We start from the raw sequence: 11,467 nt of genomic DNA, 5'->3' as shown, positions 1-11,467 counted from the left end.
AGAGAGAGGGAGAGAGAGGGTAGAATTTGTAGTCCTTATTTTCCAGAAAAGAAAGGTGATCATCAGATTTCCAAATTGATTCGCTTCATTCCTCATCTGGTAAGTTACGGAGTTGAACTTAAAACTAATCTGACTTATGAAATATCAAAAGGAAGACAGGCAAAATAATATGTTTGTTGGTGGTTAAAGTCAGAGCTGAACAGTTTAGTACAGGTTAGCTTTGTCTTCATCAGGACATAACAGTTGCCTGACTACTAGTAAATGGTCAGTGATTTTTATTGAACAAATGGATTAGGAATTATGTAAATATATGTAGGGTTAAGATTTTTATCTGTTTGTTTATTGGTAGTGCTGGGTATTGCCCAGCATACTAGCTAGGTAAATGCTGTGTCGCTGAGCTATTTCTCTAGCCCCAAGTACGAAGTGTAATGTCACTACTCACTGCTGTGGTAACTCATTTATTCTAGTAAAGTTTTAAGGTATAGATAAGTTCATTTTGTAAATATGGTTGAAAGGCTTCAGTTAATCTAAGAGTTCTTGTTTCAAGTGGTTTGGTTCACTGATAACAGAAGTACCAATGCATTAAATAAATATACCTCTATGATGTGGTATTAGGGATGAATAATAGACTGTTCTTTCAAATAATAGATCTCAGGTTTCTTGTACAACTTTTTAAGATGCTGCTCTAGAGCTTTAACTAACCTGTAACAAAATCCCTCTGGTGATCACTGTTTCATTTGACTCCTGAACACGTAATTCCTCATTCCCAAGCTCTTCAAAGACCGTAGCTATTTCATGAGAGACTCAAACTGTAGTGAAGATGCTAAATTTCACTGCAAGAGTTTTCTCTGGTTTGTCTCAGCATTGAGAGAAACTGATTGGCCTCAGCCCCTTTATTCAAACCTGCCATTATTTTTAAGTCTAAATTTTCAAAGCTTTCCATGATCTGGTTTCTGCTACTTTACCAGCCCCCTCCACACTTAATCTACAGTCATGTATAATTTAAATTTAGGGAGTTATAAAAAAATGAATAAGTAATTTAGAGTTCATGTTTTTCCTACCCTACCCTTCAGGGTTATGTAAATTGCCTTCTAGAAGTAATTTTTTCTGTTGTGTATCATAAATCCTCAAACAAACAAACCAATACAAAGTTACCTTGGTGGCAAGACTCATGTACAAGGTATGCTATTTAAATCACAGACTTTCTGATGTTTCCTCTTTGGTTCTGTTTCTCATTACATTGTGGATGATTTGGTAGGCTGTGCTAGTACTTAGTCTTAGTTTTGTTGTACCCTTCAGAGAACTTTAGAGAAAGCCCACATGTTAGTGGTATGTTTCTACTGAGATCCTTAGGGGAGCCATGGCTGGCTTCCCCTTCCTGTTGCACCAACACATTGTTTTTTAAATTGTCCCTAACTGTCTTCCTTCTTTTTGTACTGTGTCCCTGCATTATGCTATAGTTACAGAAAGAAGAGATTACTTTCTGTTTTTTCCTTCTTCTTTCCTCTTTTCCCTTTATCTCGCATCCTTTTCCTTTTTCTTCTTTACATAAGTTTAAAAATATTTCTTCAAGAAAATCAAATGATTTTTGTAGACAAAATTCTTGCTATAATTTAGTGGTTGGATCATGAAAATAAAAATTTAATCAGTTAGCCAGCTAACTTGTTTGCTTGCTATATTTTATTATAGTAAGTATTCTTAGATCTACCATATTAACCAATTTGAAAGTATACCAATTATACTTATTAATATAACTGGGTAGAAGTCTTGTACAGGAGATTTTTAGAACCTTTCTTCTGTAACTGAAATTTTTTACTCATGTCAACTAATGAAACTCATAGAAACTAAGAATAGAATGGTGGGTCCCAGGAGCTAGGAGGAGGGGGGTACTCAGCTGCTAAGCAGTGAGCAGTTAGTTTTCTACAGTGAGTAAACTTGGCCATCACTGTGTATAGGTATGTGGTCAGTTGTATTGACATAGAAAGACAAGAGTGAGTTTGGTGACTTGGTTCTCCTGTAAAGTAGCCGTTGCTTTTCTAGTTCTGAGGTTTCCTCTAACAACCATATCACTACCCTCCTACCCCAGTATTTTAAAATAGAAAGAGAGAAACTTCCAAGACTGCTTCTTCCAAAACACTGCCATATACAGATGATCCCAGGGTTGACAGAAGGAACACCTGGATAGGCTTCAGTTAGAAGTCTCTTTATCACTAAATTGATAGCATGTTATTTGATAATTTAAAACAAAGTTGCTTTTCATGAGCACAGCTAGCCCTGTTACATTAATACAGGAATACCAGGATTTGGGTCCTCTGAATGTCACCAAAAGGATCAAAATCAAATATGAGCAGAAGCACTTTCATCATGACTCACCGATATATATATATATATACACGTGTATATATGTATATGTATGTATATATCTATCCAGTCATTTTGATCACAGTTGTGATTACAGTACCTGTAGTAAAATCAGCCTGGTTCAAATCAGCAACCTAGGTACTTTTGGCCTTTGTTTATAATGACTTACTGGCTTTGCCCATGACTGTGTTTTAGCTTACCTCACAGTTTGAATTATCAATCTCTCCTCCCCACTAGACCATTTTCCTCTCCTTTCTTCTCCTCTAATCTTTCTTTCTTCTTCATCCCTCTCTCCTTCACTTCTCCATGATTTTCTCAGGGCTGGGCTTCAACATCGTCGGTGGGACAGATCAACAGTATGTCTCCAATGACAGTGGCATCTACGTCAGCCGCATCAAAGAGGATGGGGCTGCGGCCCGGGATGGGCGGCTCCAGGAGGGTGATAAGATCCTCTCGGTGAGAAATGGCTTCGGCTCCCTTTGCTATATTTGCTCCCTAGACCACATCTGACTTCTTCCTTGGCCTGCCTTTTTGGAAATGAAAATATTTAGAGTGTGTCATTGAATAGGAAGAACATTGATCAGTTTTCCAACTTTATCACTGGGCTGGGAGGATAGTATTATTCTTGCTTGACAGACAAGGCAAATTTAACATAAAATGTGAAGTTACTTGCCCTAGTTCAAAAAACACAAAGCAGGTAGAAGTGAAGGACTGGTTTGGAGGAAGGAGATTTAAGACCCATACTTTTCAACTTTCTCTTGATAACTTTATCACTTCTCTTTTGTTGTCTAAAACACTGAATTGTGCCTTTTCTTGGGAGATTTAATAATGGTCTTAACTTTAAAAAGCAAGGTAAGGATTAAGTTTCTGCTTTAAATTCAGGGCCCTTCGTTACTCATTATTAAGATGAAGAAAATGAAGGACAGTTTAGATATCTGTCAATTGTGCTCCCATTTTATCCTGTTTCTTATTATATAATAATCATGAACCTTATTTTTATATACTCAAAGAGAGGAATTAATTTTTTTTAGCTTTCTATATCTCAGTACAATGCTCAACATAGGCTTAATAAATGAGCAAATCAGAAAATTCATTTAAAATAGAAAGGTTGACTAACAAATACAGCCATATGGGCTCATAGTCCCTTTACATTTATTTATTTATTTATTTATTTATTTATTTTGGTTTTTTGAGACAGTGTTTCTCTGTCCTGGAACTCACTCTGTAGACTAGGTTGTCCTCGAACTCAGAAATCCACCTGCCTCTGTCTCTCAAGTGCTGGGATTAAAGGCGTGCGCTACCACCGCTCAGCTTACATTTTTTATTTTAAGAGTATGCATGTGTGTGTGTGTGTGTGTGTGTGTGTGTGTGTGTGTGTTTGTAGGGTGAAATGTACACGAGTGCTGGTGACATGGAAGCCAGAGGCATGGGGTCCTCCTGGAGCAAGAGTTATAGGAGATTGTGAGCTGCCCCATCTGATTGTTGGAAACTGAATGGAGGTCCTCAGGAAGAATAGTATGTGCTTTTAACAGCCGAGTCATCTCTTCAGCTCCAGATCCTTAGTCTTAGAATCAATTGAATATTCCTAAAGTAAATAAAAATCCAGACACAATAAGACTTTTAAAACTCTTATGGGTGGTTGTATTTTTTAATTTCTGTTCTACCTCACTGTCTACATTGTCATCAATTACACTATCAGTTTTGGGCTTTGGGAATGGTTAGACCATGCTATAAAATCTTAAAAGCCAGTTTTTTTTTTTTTTTTTTTTTTAATGCTGCTGTAGTTCAGCTTATTTGTTTGAAAAAAACACACATGTTGGTATAAAGAATGGAAAAGTACTGAGATTGTGAATTGTTATCTAGGATTTCCAGTGAGTTAGACCTGCTTCTAAGGGCTGTGCTCAAATTAAAAGAAATTTGAAGAAGGATGGGACTTCTCACTACAGAAGTGCTTCCTATTTTCCATATATGCTTTGGATTGTGGCCCATGGTCTAAGAAGAAACAGTTATTTCTTATTTTGTCTTATGAGCTGAATAGGGCAAGAGGGCCAAACTGGTAAAAGGCTGAAGTCAGTGAATGAAACATAGACCAAGATAAGCTTTGATTAAGAGTTAAGGATTATGCCAAATATTGGATTTAGAACTTCCACAAAATAGGACTATCTCTTTTAAAGATTTTATTTTAGTTTTGTTTTGTATTTTCTCTTTTGAGTTGCCTCTCAGAGTTCAATTGAATAGTGATAAAAGTCATAAGAGTTTAGTTGGTTAAATAAATGTCCTATGTGTGAAATCTTAGAAATCAGCTTATTGGATAGCTCTCTGCTATCCAAGCCATTTAGTAGCAGTATATGAAGGCAGAGAGACAGATGAAAGAAAAGAATGTCTCCCTTTTTTTTCCACTTCACATCTGAGTATTTGAGAGATCCTTAGGAAGACACAGTACCAGGCATGGTGGCACACACCTATACAGTCCTCTAGTACTCAGGAGGTAGAAGCGGGGACATGTGAGTTCAAGTCAACTGTGAATTAGTTAGCAAGAGCTTATTTCAAAAGAGAGATACACATAAATGGTGACAAGTAGCTATGAAACTATACAAGTTAATTCAAGAATCTTAAGAATGTGTCCAGTATATAGGTATATTACCACGAATGCTGTTGTTTTAGTTCCACTCACTGTTTCCATGTTTCCACCCACTAAGCTTTTTCTAGTCCCTCTACATTAGTCTATAAGATATGGAAACGTGGTAATGCCTTTGATATGAAAATGCTAATGCGGAATTTAGGAGTAGGTATTTTCTATCACTCTTAGAAGAAAGACATTGTAAAACTGCAAACCAGCTTTGTAATAGGACAGAAAGAAAAATTGTGAGTGGGTTATTAAAATAAAAGTATAAGGTGTCACAATATTTCAGAGCACTAGCACCTATACCCTTGAGAAAGACTTGACAAATATTGGGTTTAGTATAGGAGACAGTTATATTGTTAGAAAAGCTTTAATTAAAAGTGGGTTATCGGGGCTGGAGAGATGGCTCAGTGGTTAAAAGCACTGACTGCTCTTCCAAAGGTCCTGAGTTCAAATCCCAGCAACCACATGGTGGCTCACAACCATCTGTAATGGGATCTGATGGCCTCTTCTGGAGTGTCTGAAAACAGCTACAGTGTACTTACATATAACAAATAAATAAATCGTTTAAAAAAAGTGGGTTATCTAAGAAAGAATTATGAACAGTTTTTAAGCACAGAATGACAACCTTCAGTGTCATTTAATATTAGGGTAATTAGTAAAATTAACACTATATTGTCTCCCTATAAGGTAAATGAATAAGTAAGATTAATTACTCTAAAAAGGAAGTTATATAGTAAATAACTACTAGATGATATACATATGGTTTTAGAAAAAAACTGAAATTAACCTTTCTATCAAGGATAGAATTAATGGTATAAGTCAGAATTTGAGAGAATTCATTAGATATAAACTAAGAGAAGTAACCTTATGTTGTCCATTTAATGTGGAGAAACAAAATTACTAGGAGGCCTCAAGAGTTGAGAAAGGACTGGAGATTAGTGATGGGTAGGTGGTAAGAGAGAAGTGTTAGTGAAGGAGATAGTGGATATCTAAAACCAGTAGCTCATCTCACTTGAAAACTTACAGCACACAGAGCTTTACTTCAAGATAGACAAAATAGAAGAAATATTACAAAGATATAAGATATTAAATGTTCCATACATATAAGACATATTACAGAGAATGACAGATTTCTGTTCTACTCACTTAAGGAAAGAGTATGTGAGCAAACAAGAAGGATGAATACCAAGGTTTAGAAAGGCAGATACATGGAGAATAAAGAATCCAGATCCAAAAGTAGACTCTGCAAAGGAAGAAAATCTAATATATTGTTCCTATTTCTAAATCAACTTTCTGTTGCCTTTCTCTATGCGAAGTTGGTTGAATAAGAATTTACTACAGGGGTTAGGGAGATGGTTCAGTGGTTAAGGGGTTCTCAGCTTCATATTGGGTAGCTCACTTCTACCCATAAGAACTCCAGCTACAGGGAGCTTGGTGCCCTCCTCAGGACACACACACACACAGACACACACTCACTTTCAAAACTAACAATAAAGAAAGACTGAGTGAAAGGGAAAGTCATTCGCAGAGCCCCGCAGAGCCCGTCCCTCAGCAGCCTATGGCAGCCCCGCTCTTCTCTAAGGGAACCGTGGAGGCTCTTACTTCTAAATGGTTCTATGTGTCTAACTTGCTTCCTCTTTAGTTTTCATTTCTTATTCGCTATGATATACTTATAAAATATTACTAACTTATTAGCTTATTTTGTTTAGTTAGTTATTTTGCAGTCCTAAGAATTGGATACAGGGCTTTTTCATGCTAGGTAAGTGTTTTGCCACATCTGCTTAGCCCTTTCAATGTATTTTTAATGGGTTTTCCTGTTTGTGTATAGAATACTGTGTTGTAAAATATGCCTTATGGCTTTGTAACTTTCCCTAAGTTACCAGACTAAAAAATGAAAATAAGTTCCTTCTTTAGCACACATACATTTTAGATGAGTAGAGTTGTTAAGGATAATTTTTTTTGTGAGTTATTAGTAACAACTATTACTGTTAGTAATAGTAATTTACTATTTTCATCCTCCCTAAATATTGTCTATATAGTGTCTTGATTTCAAGTTATGGTATGGAAAAAGTGTGTGATATATTGTGCATATTTTCTTTTCTCATAAGAAGTGGAATTTAATTTTCTATGGCCACTGCATATAATTTATACCAAAAGGTAATAAATAAAAAGATATAACTAAGCAATTGAAACAGTTTTTTTTTTAATAATCATTTACATTGTAATTGAAGCAGAAGCAGGTGTATATAATGAAGGCGTAGAGCTGCAGCTGCATGAGAACCAGCCATTCTTTAACCACTGTTTATTTTGTGTGCATTGTTAAGAATAGTTTGCTACTGGAAGCCAGAAGGATATTTTTTTATGGTAAAGGAAAAGTAAAGGTAAATTTCTTGTTTGTCCTGTACATTCAAGTGAAGAAGAGTAGCTAGTCAAAAACAGTCACTGAGTTGACCTCAGTGAACTTGTTATGAAGTTTGTGGTGATGTAGCTACTTCTTCACGCTACATACTGGAACCCCTATAAAGTTATAGTGATGACGATTGGGCCATTATCCAGCTGCATTTCATAGTGCAAGCACATTTCTTAATTGGATGAGAAAGAGTTTGTTAATCACACATGGAAGGAAACTAGTGAGAGATTCAACAGAAGATGCACTGGAGAACTTTTCACACGAGTATAGTAAGTCAAGCACATTCACTTCCCTTGCTTCCAGTTTTGTTTAAGATGGGAATGGGGAGAAACTGTAAAATAAATCAGAAAAGGCAACCAGCATAATTCAGGTAAGTATCCACAACCTAAAATGGCAACCATAGGAGATAAAATAGCATATAGTCATGGTGTTAGGCTGCAGAACAGATATTACATGTGCAGTTTAACTGATTACATAGTATTTAAAAATTATACATATGAGCCGGGCAGTGGTGGCGTACACCTTTAATCCCAGCACTTGCACACCTTTAATCCCAGCACTTGGGAGGGGAGGCAGAGGCAGGTGGATTTTTGAGTTCAAGGCCAGCCTGGTCTACAGAGTGAGTTCCAGGACAGCCAGGGCTACACAGAGAAACCCTGTCTCAAAAAAACAAAACAAAAGAAACAAACAAACAAAAACAAAAACAAAAAAAAACCCATATGAATGAAGGGGTTAGAGGGTCATTAAGAGGGAAGTTAGAATTTTCTGCTTTGTGGGAAGTTATAAAGAGACTTGGAAATATTGAAGTGGATTTTACCAGAATAAGTATAAGCATCCAGTGGGACATTGACAAATGCCAAAGCATAAGTAGAGCTATTTTGGAGAATATGGTGGAAGTGGTGAAAGATGCCCATAGGAGAGAATTGGAAAGAAAAGATAGTTAACAATCAAGAACATATACTTACCTTTAAAGAGAGGGAGAATGACAGAGGAATCAAGAAAAAAAATAAGAGCCATGTCTTTATCGCCTAACATAGATGCTGATTACAAAAGGAAGTGGTCTCCTGGTTAGGTGAAGGTGGTAAAATCTGTATATTTGAAGTTCCATTTGACCTTCAGAAGAACATGTTTCACTTTATATCTGAAGGAAGTAAATATTGAATGGATGCTGAGGTAGTAGACACAGTGCATGCAACTTGTTTTTAATGTGCATGGTGTTTTGTCTGTGTATGGATGTATGTGTATTGTGTGTCTGGACTTGGTGCCTGGAGAGGCCAAATGAGCACATCTTAATCCTGGAACTGGGCTTACAGATGGTTTAAGTGGCCATGGTGCTGGGAACTTAACTCAGGTCCTCTAGAAGAGAAGCCAGTGCTCTTGGCCAAACAGCCATGTTACCAACCCCATAAGCAGGTCCTTGGACAATTTTGCAGGGGAAGAAAGAGAACAGCCATGTATGTACATTGTTTTCTGTGTAGAGAACAGTGGCTTTAGTTGAGAAGGACCATCAAAATATTATAATCAAGAGAAGAAAGTGACTGAGTTCTGTAAGTACATAGTGTGTGGGTTATTCTTGATAAATAAAAATAACTTTAAGTAGGGATTTAGGGAAAAGGAGCAGTGTGAGAACATTCATATTTGAGGGAGAAGATGAAAAGGAAAGAGTGAGCTGCTTTCAGGATTCTCACAAAGGATGAAGCAGAAGAATCTGTTGTGGTGAATCAGGTCAGGATAATGAAGATGGTATGTAGCAGATACTCATAAATATGTGTTAGTGAGCTTGCTTGGTGAATAGAAGGGTTTTACGGATAAGCTGTAGCAGCTAACTTGGATCTCTGTACAGAATGTGGTCATGCTTTTCTTCAGGAACATTCAACTCAATAATGGTAAGGAAAGTTGTGCAGTATGTTCCTGGATCAGGTGTCAGACACTGGGACAAACGATTACAATAATTTACAAAGTGCTTTGTAGAAATTATAGCCAAAATCCTAGATAAGTAAAATGTGAAGATGTTAAAAGCACTGATGATAAAGAGAAAATCTAGTGAAGGACTAAGAGTGTGAAGGGCAGAAGTTGTGGATAGGTTTTTTAGAGTTGGCTATATGTCTAGTATGTCTAAATGTTAATGTCTGAGTTTAATCTCAGTTGGTAACTAGAGAAATTATGATTATTGAAAATTTCCAGTCTGTAAAATAAAGTATTGATTCCACTTATCAAAGATACTAGCAGGACTCATGAAGAGAAGGAACGATAAAAATGTTTTAGAGAAGGAAGATGCTAAGTCTGGATGGGGATAATGGTTGAAGACAACAGACACAGAGGTGGGTTTCTGTAGGGTGTTAGACTCTTCTCTGTATTCTCTGTATTCTCTTCTGTGTATTCTCACTGTGGCTCTCAAACCTGCCTCTCACAACACTTTGCTCTGGTGACTAATCAGTCTCACTGAATGGGAAATTTCCATAGCTGCTGTGTTTCTTAAGCTCCTTGTAAACTTTTCTATTCAATAACTTAGGTCTGATCAGGACCATGTACATAAGCTGCTTCTCCCACTGGACTTTTCCTGGGTTCCCAACAAATGAGAACTCTATGCAAACTTGATCGTCTCAGTATCCTCTTGAGCCACCCAGTTTGTTTAAAACATAACCTAAGACTGATGAGAGTGAAGAGAAGAATACAAATGGAAATAGCCTCAGCCTCAGCTGAGCACAGAGGCAGTTGGCGAGTCAGGGTGGGAACAGAGGCATCCAAAGAGCAGGGAAATGGAGGAGTGCTTTGAGCTTCACTTCAGTACTTACAATCTCTAGCCCTCATTTCTGTACTCAGGAGGCTGTGTGTCAGTTACTTTATTAACAAAGTTAGTATAAAAATGCAGTCTACTTCATAGGATAATTTCAGGAATTAAATCTGATAGTGTATAGAAAGCACAGACCTATTAAATATAGTAAATATTTAATCTACTAATGCTATAATAGTAACAGTGACATGTATAAATCCATATGTCTTGCACAAGGTGGGATGTGTTGAGTTACTGAGTGTGATATAAATAATAGTTGTGACTCCTAACAACAGAAAGAGTCCTAGTGCTTCACATTTGTCATCTTTATGTAGTAGGAATGCCCTACATTCAAGTGATTTGTGAAGGTTTCTATCTTCACAAAAAATAAATTTTTAGTAAATTTGAGGACAGGAATTTACATGGAACCAATGGAAATTGTTGACGATAAAATAAACCTACTAGAATGGAGTAGAACATTATGTTTCCAGGGCTGAAGCTAGAGATGCTGAGGACTAGGAATATAAAGAATAAGGGGGTAACCTAGAAGATGATGTCATAGAGGGTCACCTGATAGACAGACCGACATAGAGATAGACAGATACTCCCAGATGATCTGCATGGACTGTAACCGGAGTTGGTACATTCAGACAGGATAAACACAGAAGTTAAGAAAGGGGAGAACCAAATCTATTAAAACCTGGATTCACTCCAGATGGTTCATGGATCCTCTGTTGTTGGAAAACCCAACTTTGAAAATGAAGGAACTTCCTCCTGCATGCTCAGTAATTTAGCCCATATTCCTAGACCTTGGAATTTGACCTGAAAGAGTGATTTTATTTTTAAGGGATTAGTTCACTGCATGCAAGTAAATTGTTCACTCAAGAGACTTAAGTCTCTTGCCTTTCTAACTTCTCTCTCTTGCTATTGACAGGTAAATGGCCAAGACCTGAAAAACCTGCTGCACCAAGATGCTGTAGACCTCTTTCGTAATGCGGGATATGCTGTGTCCCTGAGAGTACAGCACAGGGTAGGTATCACTTGCTCCTGGATGTGGGACAGTAGGCTTTTACACTGTTCTTGTGAATGGACTTGTAATCTTCTGTTTTACTCTATCTTATGATTGCTTTTGTCTAGCATAGGCAGGAGTCCTTCAGCACTTCTGCCTTTCAGTAAAAGAAGTGTGTTACCCAGGTCCTACCTTCAGTGCATTAAAGCTTGATTAAGTGAAAATGGAAAGAAAGTAGAATTACTTGGTAAGAGGCCAAGTGAGGATACAGAGGCTGAAGATTGAAAG

General features: G+C 37.1%; 1 protein-coding gene across 1 annotated transcript in view; it reads left to right on the top strand.

Annotated features, from left to right (window-relative positions):
• Window positions 1–11,467, top strand: part of Synj2bp (synaptojanin 2 binding protein) — a 28,881-nt gene that overhangs the window by 12,770 nt on the left and 4,644 nt on the right. Inside the window, exons 2-3 of the mRNA XM_031356014.1 lie at window positions 2,681–2,817; window positions 11,105–11,200. Coding sequence (XP_031211874.1) covers window positions 2,681–2,817; window positions 11,105–11,200 — 233 coding nt within the window. The remainder of the gene's footprint in view (window positions 1–2,680; window positions 2,818–11,104; window positions 11,201–11,467) is intronic.

The sequence above is a fragment of the Mastomys coucha genome, unplaced genomic scaffold, assembly GCF_008632895.1.
Source record: "Mastomys coucha isolate ucsf_1 unplaced genomic scaffold, UCSF_Mcou_1 pScaffold6, whole genome shotgun sequence".
Classification (NCBI taxonomy): Eukaryota; Metazoa; Chordata; class Mammalia; order Rodentia; family Muridae; genus Mastomys; species Mastomys coucha.
The sequence above is the reverse complement of the archived record's forward strand: the minus strand, read 5'-3'. Positions and strand labels throughout refer to the sequence as shown.